The 25,994-nt window shown below is 40.9% G+C and overlaps 1 protein-coding gene across 5 annotated transcripts in view; it reads left to right on the top strand.

Annotated features, from left to right (window-relative positions):
• The window catches only part of ARHGAP35 (Rho GTPase activating protein 35), a 104,897-nt gene that overhangs the window by 26,319 nt on the left and 52,584 nt on the right, over positions 1-25,994 (top strand). For 2 of the 5 annotated variants that reach the window (XM_030544330.1, XM_030544331.1), the window contains exons 2-3: positions 6,281-10,187; positions 13,968-14,024. In XM_030544330.1, coding sequence (XP_030400190.1) covers positions 6,486-10,187; positions 13,968-14,024 — 3,759 coding nt within the window. In that variant the 5' untranslated portion in view covers positions 6,281-6,485. Of the gene's footprint in view, positions 1-6,280; positions 10,188-11,775; positions 11,901-13,967; positions 14,025-22,008; positions 22,422-25,994 lie in introns of those variants that run through there. The other 3 variants (XR_003998052.1, XR_003998051.1, XM_030544332.1) reach the window with 3 other exon arrangements.

Genomic DNA, 25,994 nt, shown 5'->3' with positions numbered 1-25,994 from the left:
TGTAGTGTGTGCACCTTCTAAAACCGAAACTACATCTATCTCTGAGTTGTGAAGAATATATATTAAGGTTTTAACAACCAACAAGAATGCACTTCTATGTAGAAATCCATGATTAAATAGAGTCTTCCTAACTAGTGATTTAAATTATGATTTAAAATCAAATCCACCATGAAAAAGATTCACTTTATCAGGCTGTGCTGTAAGCATCAATATATGTCCTCTTCAGAGTGAGGTGATAAGGATTTTGTATTTATCTTTAAAAGCACCCTAGATTTTAGACCACAAACTAAAATACATGTATCAACACAAGTTATAAATCTATTTAAAACAATGTATTTGAAAATCATCTCCTCATCTGTCAAGACTTGTGTTCAGGGTTCTCTTGCTGACATCTCTAGCTTGGGGTAATAGACACAGCATCTTGCTCTATTTGAGGTGTTAGTCATGATGTTAGTTTTTGCTACAGAGAGACCTTTGAAAGCAGATTTGGGGCAAGTAAAAGTAAAGAGGGTTTGTTTGTTTTTAAATGTTATATATTTACAATTGTAAGGCTACATGTGTATGTTAATGATCTAAGATCTTAAATAGGGTTTGCATTGACTTCACATCCCTGGGAGAGTAACATATAATATTATGAATGCTAGCTAAACAATGCTATAGGTGGCTAGAAAGAATGTCGCCGTCATTCTTGAACCTTTTAAAATCAACTTTTATGCAACTGCGCTTGTGAAATCCCATTTTTTCATCTTCAGTGTATTAAAAATCTAATTTTCAAAGAACATGAAGCAGATCTGATTTTGGGGTGGGGGGAGAGAATGGCAGAGGTATTTGCAGTTTTTTTGACCTTCATTGTGATAGTGTCTCTCTTATGATTTGTAAGCCCTTATCTTTTTTTTAAAATTAGAATAATATTTTATTTGGAAACACCATTTGTGACGTGTTTGCCTATTTGAAAGTACTCTTTGGTATCAGAACTTTTTGCCAGTGTAAGAAGTGTTTATCCTCCAACTGTTTATTTTTGTAAAAGCAGCAGTATTACATTTAAGGAAGTACTTAAGAAGTCACCATTGGAATTTGCTTTCACTCTCAGAACATCTTGCTTTTGGAAATGTTAATTTTATGACCAGCCGCTAAATGTCTGAATGCCTAAAATTGAGATTTCTCAGTGAAACATTAGCCCCTTACTATAGGGCAAGACAAAGGTGAATAGTGGAAGCCTGTTCTGGTTTCTGCATCTGTTAGCAGGGAATCCAAATGCCTGGAGATTGGGTCACGTTTGCTGTATGAGTGGAGTTGGATTTGCTATATGAAGAACTGAGTTGGTTCAGGATAAATGATGAAGGAACGCTCACAGTTGCCCTTTTTGCTGTTGATTAAGACTCAGTACATTCCTCCCTTTATTCATTTCAGATTTAAAACATGGCATTTAGCCAAATTTCTGTAATCGATCCTCACATACAGTTCTGAAACGTAGTTTTGTTGCTGACATTCTTTTGTGCAGTGGTAAGGAAGTGGACTTCTGCATAGGCCTATAAGAGGGTACCACAGTGATTTTTGTGGGGAAGGGTGGTCAGTGAGGGGGTGCTGCATAGCATGTGTGGCATGTAGGCTGCATGCACGCCCTTTGCCTAAGAATAGCCCATCTGTTGTGTGAGATTAAGCATTTCCAATCCAGATGGTTAAATGCTTAAATCAGTCTTTCCTAAGATACAAATGACCCATTTCAGAGACTTTCTACACTTGAGCCACTGTGATGCAGTGAGAAAATTTACAGCTCTGTGAGGAAATCCTTCCACACTGATATACCTACAATATATTCAGCATCAGTGTAATGGCATCCTTTAGTGCCATACTCAAGTTTCCTTTATAAACTCTGATTTCCTACAGCATGTAATTATGCACATTACAGCTGGCATACAAATTGTCATTCCTGTTTCCAAAAACCTCTCTTAAATTCGGTTAATTTTTGATCAGTTTTAAAAAGAACTGTTAGGATATTTTTATATTAGTTTTGCATAACTACACTATCCTATATAACTTCATTTAGGATGTAGGAATACAGAATCCAGTCCTACTAGTACAGTGTGGGAGCATTCAGTTGAACTCTCAAGATTGACAAGTACTTTGTCCTCTCAAAAAGCTTGAAATGTGCCTGTACCAAAACTTGGGTCCAGGAAACTGATGGAATGCCTTTCTACTAAGAGTCTCATGACATAGACTTTTCTAAATATTAATTTTTAGGTGCACGGGCCCCCCCGAGAGTTTTCGGCGGGTCTTCGGCAGCAGGTCCTTCAGTGCTGCTGAACACACCCGGAGCGAGTGAAGGACCTGCTGCCAAAGACCCGGAGCTGCTTCCACTCTGGGTGTTCAGCGTCAGTTTGACGGCGAGGGCTCCTTCCGCTCCAGGTCTTTGGCGACAGTTCGGCGGCGGGTCCTTCACTCTGGGACCCATCACTGAAGTGTCCCAAAGACCTGCAGCGGACTGCCGAAGACCCCAGGCCCCCCCTGAATCCTCTGGGTGGCCCTGTTATGAACGAGTATATATTTGTTGCTTATCTGCACTTACAGTGTTGGGTGGATTTAGTGACTGACACATCTAACTTGGGGCTGTTATTGAGAACAAAGGCTCCACAACCTAGTTGTCATTATAAATTTTACTGTTCAGTATTATTTGATTTGCCTGTCTGACCTGCCTCTTTGCTAAATTCTTCCTCTGGCTTACACCCACATTCACTTTGAGGTGAGCAAGCACAAAATTGGCTATATGTTTCTTCAATCAATGTAACCAGGATTTTAAAGATCATATCCGCTGTTCCCAGGAGGGAGTTACATATGTTGTAACAATTTTAAAAAGTTACCTTTTGGCTACCAAATGCATGTATAATATAAAAATACAAATTTGGGCAATAATGTGTAGCTTCAAATGAAGGTTTTTCAAAAGTGACTTGTGACTTTCAGTGCCTCAGTTTTTGAATGCCCAACTTGATGCTGTAACGAGACCTGATTTTTCAGAGAGTGGATGCTCAGCACTTTGAATATCAGGTCCTATAAGAGGTACCTGAAATCAGTGGTCGCTCTTGAAAATCTTGGCCCAGTGTATTATTGTTTGACCTAATTTATACCAGAAGGTAGCTAGAAAATGCAATGTGACTGTTAATGGTGGACAAACTTTTGTAGCACTCCTTGTCCTGAGTGATTTGAACGGTATTGGACTGACATTTCCTAGATTTCAGCAGTAACTTTAACATTTCATATTTCCCCCTGCCCCCAAAGTTAGGGCATCTGGGGAGGGACAGGGAAACCACTGAGAGGCCCAGATAAAGACTTAAACTTACTGGAAGCATTCTGTTCAGAAACAAATCTGTTTGCTTATTCTGTATTTTGTAGATTTCCCTTTTCTCTTGAACCTGGGGCCTGGGCTAAATACGAAGGTGCACCAGTTTATCTAAAAATGTGTTTTTAAACTGATTTAGTTCTCCCTGTGTGGATGCTCTCTTATGTTGATCTTCCTTGCATTGGTGAATTCACAAGTGTAAGCCGAAGCAGTTTTAAACAGAATATGTTCACACCAGAGCCGCTCAGAGTATTCATGAGGCCTGGGGCAAAGTGGGGGAGTGGACATAAAAAAAAAAAAAAGCTTGTACTCACCTGACGGCGCTCCGAGTCTTCAGCATCGGCGGTGGGTCCTTCACTCGCTCCGTGTCTTTGGCAGCACGGAAGGACCCACCGCCGAAGTGCCGGCAAAGACCTGGAGCAAGCAAAGGGCCTGTCGCTAAAGACCCAGACTGCCACGGGGTGAGTAAAAATTAAAAAGGTGCCTCTAGCCAGGGAAGGGATTCTTGACCAGGGTTCGCGGGGGCCCAGGGCCCGGGGCAAATGCCCCCCCCCCTCCCCCCCCGCGGCCCTGATTCACACAGGTTAAAAACACACTTTTAGGTAATCTGGCATAACTTGGGATCTTTGTTAGGTAACTGACTGAGACAGATTTGTTCCCTACCTGAAGATGACATTTTCAGAGATATTAATTGGTGGAAATGTCAGAAGATTGGCAAGGATTGGGAAATAAGCAGGTGCAGCAGCTAAGCATCTAGAGAGGCTCTTTACATGCACATTTTCTCATTAATAAATGAGAGGCTAGCCCCCTTCCCCCCTGAAAATAACATTCAAGCAAAATTTTTCTGAGCCATTAATATGCTGAGCTTTCCAGGAGGTATCAGTAGTTCTTTAAATTTAATGTTAAGAGTAGCTGTTCAAAATAATAATTAAAAAAAAATAGGACAGAACAGCAGCTCAGCAGAATAGCTTACTGATCACACAATATTCCTATTATGCCCTTTCACCTCTCGTCTTTAAGAGTGAAGTATTGTACCTATAAATATAGAGATCTTCATCCCTCAACCATGTCTGGTCTTTGAGGAGCTAAAGATACTAAGAAGAAAATCTCCAGATTTGGACTCTGAGGGTCCTGTCATCACTCCTGGTACCTGACTACCATGGTGTACTTTCATTGCTTTTGTGGCTTTTAGATAATATAGCCTGGTGACTCAGCTAATTTTAACCACTTATTAAAGAAGTTGAATATGCTTAAGATTAAGAGTTAAGATTGCCTTCTCAGACTCAGATGTATGATACCAATTTCAGATTTACAGCAGCCTTTGTCTATTTGTAATTCAGTCCAACCGAAGAACTTGTAAAACTGCATTATCCAGACATCAAAGCAAAGAAAATATTTTATACTAGCTGCATATTCAATGCTTAGCAACAGACAGAGTTACAACGAAGACCAACAGTGTTACCAGTATACCAGTTAATTTTTCTGTCTCATTTTAAAAAGCTTACCACATCAACATCATTCTGAAATGTTCTTTTAAAGTAACTCCCCTCTCCCACTTCTGCTATTTAAACATATCACCATATTGACAAATAGTATAATTGGAACCATTCCTTCATTAGGTGTTAGTTTAAGAGGACTTCCTTATTTTAGTATATAAGGTTTAGTATATATGGTTAAGTATATGGAAATTATATTCCTTTTTATGGGGTTTACTTAGATCTTTTCACTCTCTGAACTACTATGATCCTATTAGATTGAATCTGTTCCCCTGCAAGTGCAGGAGATAATCCTCCTGGTAGAAGACATATCAGATATTAAACTAGTACCATACTTGATCTTAGCTGGAAGGCAAACAGAAGACTTTATGTTCTGCTGCTCTAGGAATTATTTTCAATATGTTAAACAGGAATACATATGCAGCATTTTGTCTTCTTTTCTTTCCTCCCCTCCCCCCTTCCTTTGGGGGTGGATGTGCTTTCTCCTGTCTTCAGAACTGACTCTTGTTTCTCCCTTTCAAGTCTCTGTCAGGCTGACTCATTTTTCCTGCGGAGTATTTGCTCCCAGGCTTTCTAGGGTGGGTTGCTCCCTTCTCCAGCCCTCACCCTAAGGACTTGTGCAAACTACAACTTTTAACTGAGTTTGTAACCTTTAGCGACATGGCTGATTTGTGGTTTGTGCCCACACACCACAAGAGATGGCAGTTATAATGATGCCTGAGTAAATGGTGTCCATCGTGGTTAGGATAGCACACGGTTAGTAACCATGGAAGTTAAATGTTCTGTCCTTGCCAGAGGCCTAGACTGTCACATGTTATCCTGTAATCAGTCTGGCACAGCATTTTGAACTGGGAGCAGGGCTCTCACCTGTGTCTGTGTACCTGGTTTGGGTGGTCTTCCCTCCTGCCAGCGGGTGTGATTGCCTCTTATGCTTCTCTTCGTTCATGTTCTCCAGGCACTCAAATCCCAGTTGAGACCAGAAGGAGAACCGTTTAGTGCACTGTTACAGACTTGATTTAAGTGCATGGCAGGTGCAGATACACAAACATAAATGTGATGAAAGAAAAACTGCTGCCTGGACACAAACTGAACTGTAACTTGTAACTGGCTGAGGTGATCTCCTTCTAACTGATTACAAAACCGTGGTTGTGGTGGTAGCATGGTCAGAGTACCTCTCCAGGCCTAGTATTCCCATTTGTTTGGGTGACCAAACATATACAGCTTAAGCAGTGGGACTTCTGGGAGATGACAAATGTGAAAATCAGAATTATAAGATTGAGACACTGCATTGATAAAATATTTTAAGGAACAATTTGCTACTAGTTGCCATTTGTGTTTGTGATTAAATGCAATGTATTAAACTGTACTGACAGAGTCTTTCTTGAGTTCAATTTTATTTATACTATAATTTCAGAACTGTAATACTGATTATTCTTTTTCTTTTTCCTAGGGGGAAATGCAGGCTACCCAGTTATGAGACTCAGTGAGAACTGAGCTGCTGCTGGTGCATACGGTATGGGAACAGCAAACTTCATTGTCCTGGCAGGCCGCCTGGATTGATAACTGTCACCCCTCCTCCAGCAAGCTTTGAAATTGCACAGAGTACTGGAAATACTAATCCTCTCGGAAGCAGTTGACTGTGGCAGGATGTGTGGATGATGATGATGGCAAGAAAGCAAGATGTTCGCATTCCCACCTACAACATTAGTGTGGTGGGATTGTCCGGGACGGAGAAGGAGAAGGGGCAGTGTGGCATTGGGAAGTCTTGCCTCTGCAATCGGTTTGTGCGGCCTAGTGCAGATGACTTTCATTTGGACCACACTTCAGTTCTCAGCACCAGTGACTTTGGAGGAAGGGTTGTCAATAATGATCACTTTCTGTACTGGGGGGAAGTTGTGCGTCCCCTGGAGGATTGCGTGGACTGTAAAATGCATATTGTGGAACAGACTGAATTTATTGATGACCAGACTTTTCAGCCACATCGTAGCACGGCCCTGCAGCCCTATATCAAAAGGGCGGCTGCAACCAAACTTGCATCAGCTGAAAAGCTCATGTACTTTTGCACTGATCAGCTAGGGCTGGAACAGGACTTTGAACAAAAACAAATGCCAGATGGAAAGCTACTGATTGATGGTTTTCTTCTCTGCATCGATGTTAGTAGAGGTATGAACAGGAACTTTGATGATCAACTTAAGTTTATTTCAAATCTTTACAATCAACTAACAAAAACAAAAAAGCCCATTGTGGTGGTCCTGACGAAGTGTGATGAAGGAGTGGAGCGGTACATTAGAGATGCACATACTTTTGCCTTAAGCAAAAAGAACCTCCAGGTTGTGGAGACATCTGCTAGATCCAATGTGAACGTTGACCTGGCTTTCAGCACTTTAGTGCAGCTAATTGATAAAAGTAGGGGGAAGACTAAAATTATCCCCTACTTTGAAGCTTTGAAACAGCAGAGCCAACAGATAGCTGCTTCAAAAGATAAGTATGAATGGTTGGTTAGCCGCATTGTCAAAAACCATAATGAAACATGGTCAAATGTCAGCCGAAAGATGCAGTCCTCTCCAGAATATCTGGACTACGTGTATTTGGAAGGAACACAGAAAGCCAAGAAGCTGTTCCTACAACATATCCATCGCCTCAAGCAGGAGCATATAGAGCGCAGAAGAAAGATGTATCTTGCTGCTCTTCCTCTAGCATTTGATGCTCTTATTCCTAATCTGGATGAAATAGATCATCTGAGCTGCATAAAAGTAGAGAAGTTATTGGAGACTAAGCCAGATTTCTTAAAATGGTTTGTTGTTCTTGATGAGACCCCTTGGGATGCTACTAGCCATATAGACAACATGGAAAATGAATGCATTCCTTTTGACCTGATGGAGACTCTCCCTGCAGAGCAGCTTTATGAAGCTCACTTAGAAAAGCTGAGAAATGAGAAGAAAAGAGCAGAAATGAGAAGGGCTTTCAAAGAAAATCTGGAGACTTCCCCTTTCATAACACCTGGAAAACCATGGGAAGAGGCTCGTAGTTTTATTATGAATGAGGAATTTTACATATGGCTGGAGGAAGCTGTCTATGTGGATATCTACTGCAAACACCAAAAACAGATTATAGAAAAGGCAAAGGAGGAGTTTCAGGAACTGCTTCTGGAATATTCAGAATTGTTTTATGAGCTGGAACTTGATGCTAAACCTAGCAAAGAGAAAATGGGTGTCATTCAAGAGGTTTTAGGCGAAGAGCAAAGATTTAAAGCTTTACAAAAGCTGCAAGCTGAACGAGACGCCCTTATTTTGAAGCACATCCATTTTGTGTATCACCCAACTAAGGAAACTTGTCCTAGCTGCCCAGTTTGTGTAGACTCTAAAATCGAGCACTTGATCAGTTCCAGGTTTATAAGACAATCTGAGCGCAATCAGAAAAACTTGCTTTCCGATTCCAATATAGATAGGATCAATCTAGTTATTCTTGGCAAAGATGGCCTTGCACGTGAACTGGCAAATGAGATTCGAGCTCTGTGTACAAATGATGACAAGTATGTGATAGATGGTAAAATGTATGAACTTTCCTTGAGACCAATTGAGGGTAATGTCCGACTTCCTGTTAATTCTTTTCAGACACCAACATTTCAGCCACACGGTTGTCTCTGCCTTTATAATTCAAAGGAATCTCTATCTTACGTTGTAGAAAGCATTGAAAAGAGTAGAGAGTCCACCCTTGGCAGAAGGGACAATCACTTGGTTCATCTTCCTCTGACACTAATACTGGTTAACAAGAGAGGGGATACCAGTGGAGAAACTCTGCATAGCTTAATACAACAAGGTCAACAGATTGCCAGTAAACTACAGTGTGTCTTTCTTGACCCCGCTTCTGCTGGAATTGGATATGGACGTAACATTAATGAAAAGCAAATCAGTCAAGTTTTGAAAGGATTACTGGACTCGAAGCGTAACTTAAATCTTGTAAGTTCTACATCTAGCATCAAAGATTTAGCAGATGTTGACCTTCGAATTGTTATGTGTTTGTTGTGTGGAGATCCCTTTAATACAGATGACATCCTTCTACCTATCCTTCAGTCCCAAACCTGCAGACCTTCCCAGTGCGGCAGCAGTAACTCAGTTCTACTTGAACTACCAATAGGACCACACAAAAGACGGATAGAACTGTCCATCCTTTCATACCATTCCTCATTCAGCATTAGGAAAAGCCGGTTAGTCCATGGGTACATTGTGGTTTTTTCAGCAAAACGTAAGGCATCCTTGGCTATGTTACGTGCCTTTCTTTGTGAAGTGCAGGATATTATCCCCATTCAAATTGTGGCACTCACAGATGGCTCAATAGACATTCTAGACAATGACTTAAGTCGAGAACAGCTGACAGAGGGACAGGAGATTGCCCAAGAAATTGATGGAAAGTTTATGACAATACCCTGTAGCCCACCTCAACACAAACTTGAGATCTTTCACTCATTCTTTAAAGATGTGGTGGAGAAAAAAAATATAATTGAAGCCACTCATATGTATGATAATGCTGCAGAAGCATGCAGCACGACGGAAGAAGTGTTTAATTCACCTCGGGCTGGCTCACCTCATTGTAATTCAAACCTTCAGGATTCAGAAGAAGACACTGAGCCACCATCGTACAGCCCATTTAGAGAGGACACATCCATGCCCACTTTGCCCAAAGATCATTCTAAACTTTCAATGGAACTGCTGGAGGGGAATGATGGTCTGTCTGTCTTTTCTGTTATGAGCACTTTTGAAAGCAAGCTGAACAACAAAGTACCTCCTCCAGTGAAACCAAAGCCCCCTGTACACTTTGACATTACAAAGGGGGATCTGTCTTATTTGGAACAAGGGCATAGAGATGGACAGAGGAAGTCTATGTCATCTAGTAGTTGGCTGCCTACGGATAGTTTTGACCCTTCTGATTATGCAGAACCTATGGATGCTGTGGTCAAACCAAGGAATGAGGAGGAAAATATATACTCTGTGCCTCATGACAGCACCCAAGGCAAAATCATCACCATTCGTAATATTAACAAAACTCAGTCTAATGGCAGTGGTAATGGTTCAGACAGTGAAATGGACACAAGCTCTCTGGAACGTGGTCGAAAGGTGTCTATTGTTAGTAAACCTGTGTTGTATCGGACAAGATGTGCAAGACTTGGGAGATTTGCCAGTTACAGAACCAGTTTCAGTGTAGGAAGCGATGATGAGTTGGGGCCCATTAGGAAGAAAGAAGACGACCAGACATCCCAAGGATATAAGGGGGATAATGCTGTTATTCCGTATGAAAGTGCAGATGGAGAAGATCCAAGGAGAAGGAACATTTTACGAAGCTTGAGAAGGACAACAAAGGTAAAATGCTAATTTATGGCTTTAGAGTTTGAGATTTAAAATATACCTTGGATTATAGAAGTGTCTTTCCTCCATGGGAAAAAAAAATACACTTTCTAAGAACAGAGTAGTTGGGGAACTGTTGACTTAACTGACTTCAACCTCACAGATTAGACAACCCAGTTAGTATGAGCATTAAAAACTGGGCTCAGAATGACTTTTACAGTCATTTATATACTTGATATATTTTTAAATTTCCCCTACACGTTCTTAATTTCTGACTAGATCTCTGTGAACTGGGCATGGGGGGGGGGAAGAGGCGGGGAGAAGATAGCAGAGGGGAAGGAAGGACGATGATAGTAAATAGTTCACCACCAAGGAACATCTCTCTTGCGTAGAAAGATCCTTGTATTGCACCTAAGTAAAAAAAATATTATTTCTAATAAGTGTTGTTTTATTTAGTCTCAATAAAGTTTCTTGCAGAATACTCTTGGGTTACTTCCTTAAGTTGAATGTTACAATCTAATGTGATTGAAGCAAGAAATTGTTTAACGGTAAGACTGATGCTGTGCCAAAGAACACCTAACATGTTTGTCTTACTGTAGCGAAAGTGGTTGTCTAACACAATTGCCCATACTGATTCCGTCTTGTTCTTGGAATAAGTGTGTCCCCCTCTCCTCCCCGTCCCCCGAATCTTTGAGAGCAGTGTCACTTGGAACCATTTTTCACTGTAACCCTCCCCCCAGATAGCTTGTTCTCATGTAGGTTTCTGAGGGTGTAAAGAGGTGAGTGGCCCCAGTTGCCCAGTAGTTACTTTTGTCCACTGAAAACCAAGCGAGCTCAGAGCATACTGTTTCTTGGTGCTTCCCTCACCCCGTGTGGAGGTTTGAGGGTGTATAATTAACTGATCAGAAGATTCAGAGCTTGGGTACCAGAGGCCCACTTTTCCCAAGAGTGTGGGGATTGTTGCTGGCACCTCTGTAAAGAGAAGGGATGAACACCTTGTTATATGTTACGTTGCATGGTGGTCCTTCTCCTTGAACTTACTGTGGGAAATGCCAAAGAGCACAGAATCAATAGTGATAGAAGATGTCATCTTTGGCTTGAATACATCTTTATATAGAGAGTAAATGGCAACAATAGATTTTACGGTGCATGAAAAGGAGGCAGGAGGCTTTGGTGACTACATAACAATTGGTGTCAAAACTGAGTCCTTAAAAGCACATTGCTCGTAACTTTTACAGCCTTGTTTTTAACTTAATTTAGTCATACAGGAATGAAAAATTAAATTCTAACTCCCTCCTCTGTCCATTTGTCTCCATACCTGAAAGTATCCATGGATATAATCCTACAATCCTGAGATACTGCATGAATGCTTTGAGATTAACATCGCTACTGTGTAAAAAAAAAAATAAACAGTTTTATCAGTATATTTTTTCACTAAAAAAGGAATGCTGACGAGCTTAACATATATAGTAACGAGAAGTTAACATGAAACTACTATATTTTGATACATTGCCAACAAGTTTGTGCAAATACATTGGTATTAGTATAGTATGTCATGGTTAGAGCTAGCTGCACCTGTTTTCCCCCTTCTGTTCTCTTTCAGTGAACCCCTTCAGGTGTCAAGTCTCATGCCTTTACCTATCCCAGGGTGGAATTCTGCAATTCTTCTACTGTTAGACTGGGCCCTAGGCTACAGTATCCTGCGTATCCGGCATTCTTACCCAGCAGGTCTGACTGAATTCGGGTAACCTGTGGTTCTTCATTTTGGGAGTCTGAGACCAATGGCATACAGTGATTAGACAGCCTTCATAGAAACAAGTAATTGTTTATTTTAACATTAAGACCAGAACATTTAGACAAAAAGGATTTAAAAACAGCCTGCATGCATGTCTAGCTTAGCTAAATGCATACCGTTCCCTGACAGTAACTTAGGCCTCCTAGCTTCTTCAGACCCTTAATGGGGTGTCGTCCCAGTTGGGTTTCCCTGAACAACTACTTGCCTCCTGAGAGAGAATTCCTTTTTAAACCTGCCAGAGTTCTTTTGATCTCATGTGTTCTCAGGCCTTTTCCTGTCCTGATTAATACTAGTTTTGTAGGTTAGCTGGAGAAGAGGCAAAATCTTCAAAGATAATAGTCCTGGCATTGTTCATTTTACCACCTTCAAGTGTTTGTGAATATCTGGCTTATCTTTTGAGCAGTTCTTTCCCATCCTGCCAGTTTTTTCAGACAGTCTTCTGTTGCAGTAAATCAATACACTCAATCATAAATTATTATGGAGCAGCTCTGAATGTGTCACAAAGTACACTTAGCTAAAATCACGAAGGAGCCTCTCTGTGGCTCAGAACCTGAAATGAGAGAATAAGCAAATGCAGAGGAAGATAATAAGTCTTGAATCCAGAGAGACCCTGGAACTGTGGGTATCTAGACTAGGCAAGTAGATGCTGTAGGAATGGTTCTTCAACATTCCTTTTTAAAAAAGTAGTCTACGGTGCTTTACTTATCTCTGTTATACTGACAACACTAGGTGCAGTCATTGCGATCAGATTTACTCTTTTCCAGGGCATCTCCCTATTGAGAGACCAAGAGTCACAGTGATTGGTGCCAAACTCCTTTGGCAGTGAACATCGATCTCGTTTCCACCAGCTGTCATGTTTTTGGCAGTCAAAATTTCTCCCCCATATTTTTATCTATATAGGCAGGGGATGTTGGGAGTATCGAGTAGTGAGTGACGTTCTCCATTGCCCCAGGAACGATGTCTTTGATTTTGTTGTGCTGTATGTCTCAGGCAAATTAGCAGGAAGTTGGGAGACTGGGAAACTAATACTTCAAAGTTCTTGAATCTCCTAATAGAAAATATCACGTAAGCAGCATAGCTGTACACCTGTTCCTGGGGTTCTCAAACTGGGGGTTCGGACCCCTCGGGGTCACGAGGTTATTCCATGGGAAGTCACGAGCTGTCAGCTTCCAACCCAACCCTGCTTTGTCTTCAGCATTTATAATGGTGTTAAATATATTTAAAAAGTGTGTTTTAATTTATAAGGGGGGGGTCACACTCAGAGGCTTGCTGTGTGAAAAGGTGTCACCAGTACAAAAATTTGAGAACCGCTGCCCTATTTAGTTGAAACCAATCTGCAAAATTGCCCAATTCCTTTACAGAATTAGATAATAAACAGGACTTCTGGCTTGCTGGAGTACAGGTTTCTTGAAATGGCCCTATGGCTAGATATTAAATCGACATATTAAAAACTACCTTATTTGAAAGGAACTTAAGGTGGAATTTTCTGAAGTACCTTGTTTGTGGTAAGGTATTTAATTGTCAGCATTGGAAACTGAAATATTTTCAATTATTTCAGTTCTACCTGTTCTATTGATAAGTGCCACATAGCCTTGTATGTCCACTTTACCTCAACCCTGGTATGGAGGGGGTTACCTGTGAGGGCATTAGTGGAGTTGTCTCTTCTGCGCTCTCCTTTTGAGTCTGAAACCATCTCGCTTGTGACAGAGGTTTACGTAGATACCCGTCTACTAGGAATTTGGCTGAAACCCACAAACTCACTTTGCATATTTTGGAAAGGCATTGTGTTCCGATGAGGTGAATGGTGCTGTAACCGATTTTGTAATCTTTTATGTGCAATTATAGTTTTTTTTGTTACAGAGGTGCTTGTTGCAACTCAGTAGTTAAGGCTGAGTTCTAATTTGCACTTAAAGTAGAATTTCAACTGCTTTGATATGTAAATAAAATGTGTTAGAGGGCTTTTTCTTCACCCTCCCACTTTCCTGGTTCTTGTCACACAGTCAGCAAGCAGCAAAAGACCAGAAGTCCGAAGCGCAGACAATGTGATGTGTATTCAGGTTAGTTTCTAAGCAAGCATATTCCAAAGCCCTTCATGCTAGTCGGGCTTATCTCTATACTCGGATAGTCTGTTCCCCAGTGTTCTTCTCCCAGCTCTGACCCCACAGAGATTTACCTGTGTCTCCCTTCCCACCTCTGATGCCGCAGAGTCTTGCCTGTGTCCCCGTTCCCGTTCTCCCCCCCCCCCAGCAAGCATGATTCCAATTTTGCAATATCTTCCCCAAGCTAGCAGCACTAACTCTGAATACACTATGAATTTTCTGAGAATTTACAAGTAAATCCATTGATTAACTTTGAGCTGCAGTTAGTTAGTTTGAGTCCATTAAGAAATTTAACATCTGTAAGTCATCTTTGTTTCAAATGATCTTAACAATGAAATAACACACTTCAAACTTCCCATGTAGTTAAAATTAATTGAAGTCATCGACACAGGCTATATTTGAAGAAATTAAATTGTAATTAAGATAAGTTATTAACAGTTATATCTGTTATGATATGGATTACAGACAGGCTTGGGTAACTGTAAATGGGGCCATTGTGATGTTAGATTACTCAACCAATTGCCACCCTTCCTCCATAGCTGATTTTTGTCCAGCAGTTCTATTGCATATAATGACTCATTGATATGAGGCTCCGTGGACTCTAGTCAGGAGTTCTCATCAGTAGATTGTGGTCCAGCCAGCACTTTCCTTTAAAGATTCCATGGTGGCATACTAGCTTGAGCCATCAGAGTTTGTAAGGCTCCCCATGTACTGCCTTCTCAACTCCACTGGGCATTCAGGAAGTACTGATGAACTGAGGTGGGAGTGCGGGGGAAGCACAGACATGTTGGGATTTACGGATGGGGCTCTCGACTTGTTCTCCCTTTACACAGCACTGATCTCTGCAGCACAGCCTTCTACATCAAAAAGTACATTGCAGATTAAGGGATAGATTCAGCAGAACACTTTGGCAGCTTTGTGTTACGCAAAGCTGCTGTTAAACCCATATCCACTTGCTAGTGAACTCTGGCTACATTGCACGGTTTTCATATACCAATGAATCTTTAAAAGTCAAAATTAAAAAAAAGGTTGATATTACATATCTTGAAATAAATAGAAATCTTGCATGGTAGAATTCTCTTTAGGCTTCTTTTTTAGCATTTGCGTATGATGTTTTAAATTTTAAACAAAGGAAATTCCCGGAAATGCAAATTACATTAAGAGGCAAAGATTTATAGTACATATCAGTAATTTAAGGATAAGAATTGTTGTAATGCTGTTGTAAATAGCCAAAAATAAAGTATTGTAAACCTAAGAAAATAGAATTAAGGTAATATTTAAAAGAAATCAAAATCATGTTAAAGAAAGAAATGCATAATTAAGGCACCTTAAACAGCCTTAGCTCTGCAGTGTAGTAATGCTATGATAGGTAAGAAATATGAAAAAACAAACAAACGTAATCTAATCTGGGACCACACACCCTAAAATGCCTTAATCATAATTAAAGACAAGGTGGATGAGGTAATATCTTTTATTGGACCACCTTCTGTTGGTAAGAGACAAGCTTTTGAGTTTATAGAGAGTTGCTCTTCTTTTTTTTTCACAAAGGTCAGTTATAGACTGATCACCATCAGTCCTCATCCTCAAAGGAAACCTGCACAATACTTTCAAAAGTCAAGCCTGGGTGGTTAAATTTATAACTTTGCAAGACACTAACAATCATGGTCTTAATATTGACACTGGATTTGTCGTTTTACAACAATCTGTAATCCACTAACTCCCCCTTTTGTCCTGTGACTATAGGGATGTTAAAGGGTCACTTCACCTTGAATGGCCCCTTAGAATATGTGTCAACTGCTTATGCTACGCTATCTGTTCGACCTTGTATTTCGCTGTGACACTCTGAGTACCTTTCCCAGACCCGAAGAAGAGCTGATTGGTTCAATTAAAGATATTACCTCCCCCACTTTGTGTGTCTAATATCCTGGGACTGACATGGCTACAACAATACTGCATACAAAGATAGAAATGTATCCTATAAAGCTAAATTGCTACTTTAATAATATGTAGATCCCAAAATTGAGACGTAACCCTTTATCTTCCTCCTTCAGGCTTCCTCTTTCCTCATAATTCATTAATAACATATATCATTTCCTAATTAGACATGTAGGATAATGTACCTGGGAGCTGAGACTTTTGTCTGTGCATTTCAGCTTTACGGGTTTAACATTGGCAGGATGATATCCTATTAAAACAAATGCCTGTACAGTCAGTGTAAAAAGCACCGAACTTTGTAAGCACAGCAGAAAGCAGTGGATTACTTTTTTAGAGTCTGGAACACCTTAGGGACAAATAATCTGCAATTAAAATTTCTCAGACTTAAACTTCCTCGTCCCAGGAATGTTGCCAGTGAACATCAGTGGCGTATTATTGCCTAGGCCGACCAATTTGAAGGGGCGGCAAATTTGAGCACCCATGGAGAAGCTCCCCTGCTCCAGCTCGCTGCCTCTGCGAGTGTGCCACCGCGTCCTTTCTCTCTCTCCCCTCCCTCCCAGCGCTTGGGGAAGGGAGGGAGGGGGGAGGAGGAGGAATGCGGCGCACAGGGAGAAGAGGTGGGGCTGGGGCGGGGATTTGGGGAAGGGATCCAATAGGGGCAGGGAGAGGGTGGCATGGGGCGGGACTTTAGGGAAGGGGTTGGAATGGGGGCAGCAAAAGGGTGGTCAGGGCGGGGCCAGAGGCAGGCAGGGCAACAATTATTTCAGGGCCTGAGGCGGCAATATCAGTAATCCGTCACTGGTGAACATGCAATGATTAGTTTTAATCTGTTTTCAGTTGATTGCCCCACATCTTTGAGAAAAATTAAATACAAGCGTAGTCTAGATCTGATATTGTGCCATAAATCAATAGGCCCTTGAATACTATGGTATAAAAATGCCTGTAAATAAATGGTGGAGTATCTTTCGAGGGCATGTATGTGGAGGGAGGGGAAGACTAGAGGCTCAGAGACCATGTGTTTAAAATGCCGATTTGAAAGAGTAGTGTAAGCATAAGTGATGAAAGTCCACTGTGTGTATCTAAAAGAGTTGGTATTTCCCACCGCCCACGTCAAGGGGTCAAAGGGCTTGGTGTAAGAATAGCAGATCTAGCAACAGAGCACTGTGTGCAGAATGCTAATGAGGGGAAAGGGCAGGAAATTCTCTGACTTCTCAGCTAATTTGCTAGTTGCTATGAAGCTGTGAAATTTACATACCAGGTAATGGTTTCACTGCAAATGTAAATGAAATCTCTTAATTGCATTGCTAATGCATCTGTCCTGGTAGTCATACCTGGGTGTGTTTGTCATGATTTCATTTCCTTCTTTGAGCTATTTTGAAATCAGCCTGTTGTCTGCTATATCTACTTGATTTCAAAATGAAGTGTGTACATTTCAGGACTGCTCATGAGGGCAGTGCTACTGAAAGTCTCTTCATGCACCACCCTCTCCCTCCCTCCAGTGTGTTTTAAAGGTAGTTCATCAGAGGAGCTGTGCAATTTATTTTCAGAAAACACTGGTGAAAACATTGTTCTCCCAATATTCCTTTGGAAATCCAGATGCATAACCTTGCTTGTATGGCCTTGCCAACAGTACGTCATCTTTAAGATGAGTCAGATGCTCTTCTTTGAGTGAGAAAGTGTATGTCTTACTTGCTGCCTACCTAGATGTTCCTTATTCTGTAAGGATGGAAATGTGGGGTTAGTCCTGAAATAAGAGAATTTCCCCCTCCCCTCCAAATTTTCATATTTTCATTTGGAGAGTTATGTGAATTATGAATAAACAGCAGCTGGCGAACACTTGGATTTCCCTGCCCTTGAAAAGTTGGTGAATTTTGACAGACAAGTTGAATGGTATGAAATTTGAACCATGTGTAATCTTACAGCATGGAGGAAAAATGTTTTTTGTTGTAAGGAACTATAGTGGTTTGCATTGCAAACACCCTCTCTCACCAGTTGGATTACAGTTGTTTCTTTAACGTGAAATTATTGAGAAGGCTATTCTTCAGTGATTATGTAAGGTCAGTTCCGTTCCTTGCTTCAAATTGAGCTTTTCACACAGGTTTTGCCAACTTGCGCTGTAGAAGATTGTTCCTTATAATGAACAATAATAATAGCTACTAAATTGAAGGGTATTCTCATTCTTTCATCCTTAAACTCTTGTCTTCTTAAACAATGTTGCTACTGCTTTGCAAAACAGTGGTGATTTCATACTTGCAGCAGCTGTCCCTTGGCAAACAGGCTAGGGTGGTATACTTCTTTTCATTGGCATTGGAGTGCTGTTCCTGAAAAACAAAGGAGAGCTGACTTGGTAGAAATCTTCTACAGTCTGAGGAATTGTTTTGAAGTGGAGAGGTTTTTGCAATTTTTAAACCTTTTTGTATTGTGCACTTGCTTTGAATTATAAAAATAGAATCTCTTAAAATCTGTCAGAGTTTAACACTGTTGGGAATTAAATTAGAATAAGAAAAAGCCTATTTTTAGAAAACTATATTCTCTATTCTAAGATCCTGGCATGCAGACCTCTGACAGGAAACCAAGTTTTTATTAAAGAGGAGGTGAACGACATCAGTTCTTGACCTATAAGGTGAGAGTTTTACCTGGGTGGGAACAATCTCTGAGGTGCATGAGAAGTGCTGATATGGAGAACTCCTTTCTGTAAGAAAAACAAATATCCATAGACCTGCTAAACTGTGCATTGGTTTAAAGGGACACATTTTAGTAATTTAGGTGCAGAACTCATGCTTAAATATTGTGCAATAAGTGCTGTAAAAATCGATCACAGATGAAAATTTGAAGTATTTTTTAACTAAAAGATCACAGGACATGGGAAGTCTCCTCCAAAACCCATTGCTTATGGAATACCTGGATTAAAAAAATGTTTTGTGCTTGGCTATTTCAGAACCAGCAGAGGGAGCACAAGCTAATTGCCAAACATAATTACTAGCTCTTGATGTTGATGCACAAACAATTAAGTAAATTGAAAGGTTTTGTTAATTTCAAGCTCCATTGGAAATACACGGAGAGAACCTCAAATATTTGCCAAATAGAAAATGGCAAAATTAATATTTTTTATAATAATGACAAATCTTTCAAACTTCTCAGAGGGAATAAATAATGGAGTAAAAATGCTTGTGCTGGTATCCCTTTTTTAGAAACTTACCCATTAAATTTAAAGTTTTAAGTTGTAATAGCATGTTACCCTGAGTAATTCATGAGCTGGCACCAATCAGTGCTCTGATTCTTTGAGTCAAAATAAAAACATACCTCAACTCATCAGTCTGTTGAACTCATTCTTTGTCAGATAAGGACTGTATTCTGGCAGTTGTTTTCCTGAGGTAAGCTCATTTGCATTAGATAGGTACACTTGGTGGATGTAGCAGGTATGTGGGTAGATTTTTATGGGCAGAAGGGCCCATTGTGTTCATATAGTCTGACCTCGTGCATAACACATGCCATAGAATTTCATCCTATGCTTCCTGCATCCAGTGGTAAGTTGTTCCAGTGACTAACGACTCTGTAGTGGTTTTTGTTTGTTTGTTTGTTTTTAAATTGTGCCTCATTTTCAGGTTTGGATTTATCTAGCCTCAACTTTCAGCCATTAGTTCTTGTTATGCCTTTGCTTGTCTAAAGAGCCTTCTACTCAGATATTAACTGACTGTGGAAGTGCTTATGACTTAGGTGCCTCTTGGCTTTCTCAGTAAGCTAGCTAAAGCTTATTAAATCTCTCTGTAAGGCATGTTTTCTTGTGGTTCTCTGGTCCATTGTTTATGCAGTTAGTAACTATATTATTCTCCTTTTACAGATGGTGTAAATTAGGCACAGAGGTTATGACTTGCGCAGGGTCACAAAGCTAGTCATCATTTTGTTTTCCTGGTCTTAAAACAAACATAGTAACACTTACACACTTAATGCTTTATATAGATATAAAATGAAGGTTAATACTCCACATTTGCTAATCTGCTGAAAGATCTGTATAGCGATGTTGCAAAATCCATTAGCTATCCCTGAAGAACTGATTGAATCTGGCAAATAGAAAATAGGAAGACTTCAGTTAACGCATTATGACCTCCATCTTCAAAGATCAAGCTGCTAATAAGAGGATCCAATTCCCTCTAATCTTTTTTTAGTGACTCATTTGATACCGGAGTTCGTTGCAGGGCAGATTTTGCTCAGTTCTTTGGGCTAAGAAATGAATTTTCTCCTTCGGGTCTAAAATTTGAGCTCTGGTCAGAAAGTTAACTTATTTTTAAGACTCAAATGATATTATAGAGCAAAATATACACTGGGACTAAATCCAAGACAGGGATGGATAGAGGAGAGTGTTCAGCAGCTTTTAGAATTTAAAGTTTGGTAAGAGGCAAATTGTGCTTGGCATTTTAATTAGTTCTGCAAGTTTTGTGTTTTAACATATTCCTGTTTTGTCCTGCCAGCTTTTTACTTAGTAGCCTTCCTCACTCTATTCAATGTTATCTGCTTCCTGTAAAAGGCAAAGATCTCTCCAGGTATGTGGGAGAAAACAGTTGGTTCATGAAATTCAAGCTCCAGGTATCACAAGGGGCTTGATCATACCATTTCAATTCTATCTTTTCATAAGTGTTTGCAGTGGCCTTGGAGATAATATGCCTAATATAACCCATGCAGTAGTGCATTACTTAAAGCTTACAGTGTCTGCACCTTCATGAGGCCAACTGTCAGAGTAACATGTCCAGTGTGGGCTTCTACTAGCCTTTCAGTCACTTTGATTTTCATGATAAATTTCTTCCTTCTTAGCATCTTCCATAGTCTGCAAGCTTTCTGTAGCTGATTCAGTACTTGGTCTGATCGCCGTTGGTAAGAGATGATGTAATTTAGTTCTAGCTACTTTGTTTTAATGCAGTGATTCTTAAACTTTTGTCCTGGTGACCCCTTTCACACAGCAAGCCTCTGAGTGCGACCCCCCCCATAACTTAAAAACATCTTTTTTATATATTTAACACCATTATAAATGCTGGCTGCAAAGCGGGGTTGGGGTGGAGGCTGACAGCTCGTGAACCCCCATGTAATAACCCCGCGACTCCCCTGAGGGGTCCCGACCCCCAGTTTGAGAACCCATGTTTAAATGCAACAGAACTTTAACTCTGTCTTTAACACAGTCAACTTGTGGAACTCCTTACCTGAGGAGGTTGTGAAGGCTAGGACTATATAACAGGGTTTAAAAGAGAACTGGATAAATTCATGGTGGTTAAGTCCATAAATGGCTATTAGCCAGGATGGGTAAGGAATGGTGTCCCTAGCCTCTGTTTGTCAGAGGGTGGAGATGGATGGCAGGAGAGAGATCACTTGATCATTGCCTGTTAGGTTCACTCCCTATGGGGCACCTGGCATTGGCCACTGTCTGTAGACAGGATACTGGGCTAGATGAACCTTTGGTCTGACCAGGTATGGCAGTTCTTATGTTAACAATGGATTATGATGCTTTTCACCTCTGGGTTACTGGTCTGAATCCAGCACAGGATGATAGGAAATTTAGCATATTCCAGCTTCAGTGGTCCAGATGAAACAAACAAATGGACTTTTGGTCCAGCCCCAGACAAGGATGTATATCCATATTTCACAAATCATTGTCACTAATTGGCCTGCAAATTGGCAGTCTCATTGGAAACGAATAACTGAATGACACACTGAAGCTGAACAATCTTTCTGAATGCTAGAAATAGTTTATTCAGCTCAGGTTTGAGACATCCATGGGAGTCAACTTGTGTTACTGCTGTCTGTACTGTAAGTAGAAAATATCAGTCTCCAATATTACCAGTCCAACACCTTTCACCAGCATTAAATTCACTTTAAAAAAAAATTATTTATTATTTGTATTATTGTAGTGCCTAGAAATCCCAGTGTGCTAGACGTGTACAAACATAGAACAAAAACACAGCTACTGACTTTTTTGCTTAGTAAGAAAGTATTACTATGCTTTTTCCTCCTCTTTCAGTTTCAGGCTGGCATATGTGGAGTTGAGTAGCCCCATTTGCCCACACTGGAAGAGTGCCTACGTTGATTAGGATTGCAGGGTGCCAATTTTATTCTCATTTTGGTGTATCAGGTAAAGCATATCAGCACTGGAGAGTGATACCGGTAACCAGATTCCAGCATCAGTTCCTCACAGATGTCTAGTGAGAAAAGGTAGCTCTGCTTGTGACCACCTGACAAGTTGGTTGTGATTGCAAGTTGGAAAAAGCTGCCAGCATACTTGTAGTCATTGTTTAACCACCATCCCACTTCAGTCCTCATTTACATTTTTATCCATTTTCTTTCACCTTTAATCTTGTCTAGTAATTAAGTAGCTAAAACCTCATCCCAGAACATAAGTCTTGTCCAAGTGAATTGCCTGAAGTTTTGCCTGTTGTGGTTTAGATGCAGAGATGCCATCATCTATGTGATGCTTCTTGGCACTTAACCATAATTCCCCTTTGTTACAGAGAGAATGGGCAGCTTTTCCCTTAACCATCAGGCTGCTCTGGGCTGCTGTTAGAATTCTCTCCATATTCTGGCTATCAAAGTGATGCCATTGTGTCAGTGTATCACTCTGTGCAATCTGATCATATCCTTCAACACGCTGTGGGTGTGCCGTTGCAGTTCAGCTCAGTTGAGCAGAAACACTATTTTTTGCCAAGTTCCAACAGACCAATGAGCTGCTTCAAGAATGCAAAGATCCAAATAGTTCTGGCTCTCAGGGTAACTCTAAACAGCTACCAGACTCTGCTTTATTGCTTTTTTGAAAAATAAACACAACCTCGTATACCATTTTGTCAGCTATGTACCATACTGTTGTCCAAAGCATAATACATTAGCATTTATTCAGCACTTTGTGTTTTCGTGTTCTGCACAGCCATTAATTAATCCATCCTCACACCTCTGAGATAGCTAAATATTATCCCCATTTTACAGACGATTAAATATTTTTGAAATAAAGACAGCTATGCTTTTAAGTCTGTGTGGAGACCTCTCAGCAGGATCATGATATAATTGCTTCATTATAATAGAGAGGACAAAGCATAAACTTTGAAACTTTTTGGCAGTTACCCACTTCTAGTTCCTGGTCTTTTGTCTACTTTCCACTTTCTCTCACTCTAAAGCCATTGTCTGCTTTACCTGGTATGGCAACTTCCAGAGCCTCTGTTTTTGAGAGGGGAAGAACACTGAAGAATGTGCTGCTTCATTAGGTGCTCATAAATGGGTTCTTGAGTCCTTCCTTGGAAAGCAAGAGTGTTGTCATTGCTGCTGCTTTCTTTCTTGTCTCCCACCCTCTCCTGGTCTCCGTCAGCCAAAAAGTTGGAGTCCTCGAGCAGATTCCAAGTGAGTCTCCTACATAGCAATGCAGGCATAAATTATAAATATCCCTGTATGCAGGCCTTTGTTTCTGGCAAGGTTCTTAATGCTGAGACCCAGCCAAGACACCTGCTGTTTTTATAGGAACTGTCAGCATGCCTGAAGTGCTGTGAAGAGTCGTTACTCTTTTAAAGACCAAACAATTATATTCTTTCTGAGCAGGAGATGTGTGGGGCAGGCAGTTCTATTGTATGAAGTGGACATGCTTTTTTGTAAGTACAATTCTTGGTGGGTTTTTTAGTGAATTCTAAAAAATAGGTAGCACTGACGTGTGTCTGTCTTTCTAAAGAATTTCTCTCTTTTGTAGAGGCTTTCAGTCTGATTTGCTAACTGAGAATTAGCGACTGTAAATGAAGATGGATGTTGGGATGGTGTTGCTTTCTTCTTGCTGAGTGCCTGCTGCTGCTCTCTAACCCTTTTAATGGTTCCCTAATGAGTGACACATGCCCAGCTAAGGGCAGGGGACTGCCCATTAGACATCTGGCAGGTGGCACCAAAGGGTGATGTTTCCAGCTGAAATTTACACAGTAACCTGAAGTTCTGGAAGGGTTTCTACATATGTTGTAGCCTCGAGTTTCCTTGATACTCTGACTTCGGTGCACATTGCATCTAGTCACAGGAGGCTAGAGGTAGAGCTACAGGTTACCAAGCATTCTGGTGCCTTTCGGCTGAGTCTAAGGTCTTGTCTACACTGCCACTTTACAGCGCTGCGACTTTCTCAGAGGTGTGAAAAAACACCCCCCCGAGTGCTGCAAGTTTCAGCGCTGTAAAGTGGAGGTGTAGACTGTGCACCAGCAGGGAGTACTGGTATTACTCCCCTCGTGGAAATGGTTTTTTTTTTAACAGCGCTGGGAGAGCTCTCTTCCAGCCTGGTGCTGCGACTACACAGCCACGTTTAACATTGCTAGTGAAGACATACCCTCACAAACTTCTTTAGAAATCTGCTAGCTCATGAGAATTTGCTTCTTGTAAATGCAGTTCCTTTCCCCTTTATGGTTCATCCAGCTACTATTTCTGAGGAAGGAAGGAAGGGAGATTCAGTTCTAGTATTTGTATTCCTCCATCATCTTGCTGTGCTATAGATCAGTGGTGCTCAGTGAGGGCCCAGGGCCACAGGGGTCTGCAAGCATGTTTCAGGGAGCCGCCAAGCAGGGCTGGCATTAGACCTGCTGGGACCCAGGGCAGAAAGCTGAAGCCCCCACCACCTGGGGCTGAAGCCCAGGGCTCCAAGGCCCGCCACCCAGGGCTGAAGCCAAAGCCTGAGCATGGGGCACCAGGGAATTGCCTTGTTTCCTACCCCCTAATGCTGGCCAGCTTTTATATGCAGAAAAACAATTTTGGCACAGGTGGGCCATGGAATTTTTACAGCATGTTGGGAGTGCCTTGGAAAGAAAAAGGTTGAGAACCCCTGCTATAGATGATTAAAATGATGTACAATTTGAAAGCTTTCCCAATTACAGCTTCCTGTCGTCTCACTATTGGATCTCTGACTGAAACACTGATTGCAAACTTCTTCTGCGCTGAAGAGGTCTCTCTTGTTTGTTAACCCTGCCCAAGCATAGTGTACCATACTTCATAGGGTTCTTTGGGAAAGATGAGGATTTTGTTGTCTTGGCAATTTTTCAGTAGATCTCTGAGCTAGAGTATGGCAGCATTATTTTAGACAACCTCCCAAAAGGGGTGTGCTGAGGTTTTTCATCTCATCTTGGAGCCAAATCTAAGAGGGCAGTGTTTCTTTTTCACCTGTTAATTTATTACACAGAGCAAGCATGCACATAGCAAAGGGGCATGTGAGAAACTGCGCATCACAGATATAGTAGGCGTGGCAAGGAATTGACATTAGGATTGAGAACTGTAAAGTACATATATTAGAAAGGTGGAAATAAGTGTCTCCCTGTACTGATCTGCTCACTTTTCCTCACTTTCTGTACACAGGACCAGCACACACAGGTAAATGTAGTAGGTTACATTACAGTTGTTGTATGGGTTTAGCTTTAAGTATTGACAAAGTTTTCATTCCTTTTTTCACCACTTTTTTGCTACAAAATTTGTCACGTGATACCTGTTCTAAATTTGCTGTTTGCTTTTATTGGCACAAACAAGATGCTGTGTCTTTTGCACAAAAATAAACATTTCTCTCATTATTGCAAACTCAGTATTGTTCTAATGTGTCCATGTGTGTCACCTCTGCTATGCAGGAGGAAGTTTTATAGAAACACAGACTAAACAGGAAGTGATCTGTTCCAGTGGGGTGGGGATATAGACAATGGGGTGTGTGTGTGTGTGTGTTTCTTGGAGTCACATGGCCCAGCATCTGGATAGCAGTGCTCTCTGGGGAGGTTTGTTCATGCAGCCATATACAGTTATTAGGTTTCTAGAATTACAGTTCTATGACACTGCAGGTCAGGAGTTTGAGTAAGAATAATCAACTCACCAGGGCTCAAAATAAATCTAGACACCTGCTCTCATAAGTTATTTTTGTCTGAACTAGAAACTGTATGGAAATTGAGCCACCACTGATTGATATCGTCCAACACTTCAACATCTGTGTCTCCTGCTAGATCTCCTACCATCTACCTCATCTGGAGA

The sequence above is a fragment of the Gopherus evgoodei genome, unplaced genomic scaffold, assembly GCF_007399415.2.
Source record: "Gopherus evgoodei ecotype Sinaloan lineage unplaced genomic scaffold, rGopEvg1_v1.p scaffold_34_arrow_ctg1, whole genome shotgun sequence".
NCBI classification, from domain to species: Eukaryota; Metazoa; Chordata; order Testudines; family Testudinidae; genus Gopherus; species Gopherus evgoodei.
This window is presented reverse-complemented; position numbering and strand designations above follow the sequence as displayed.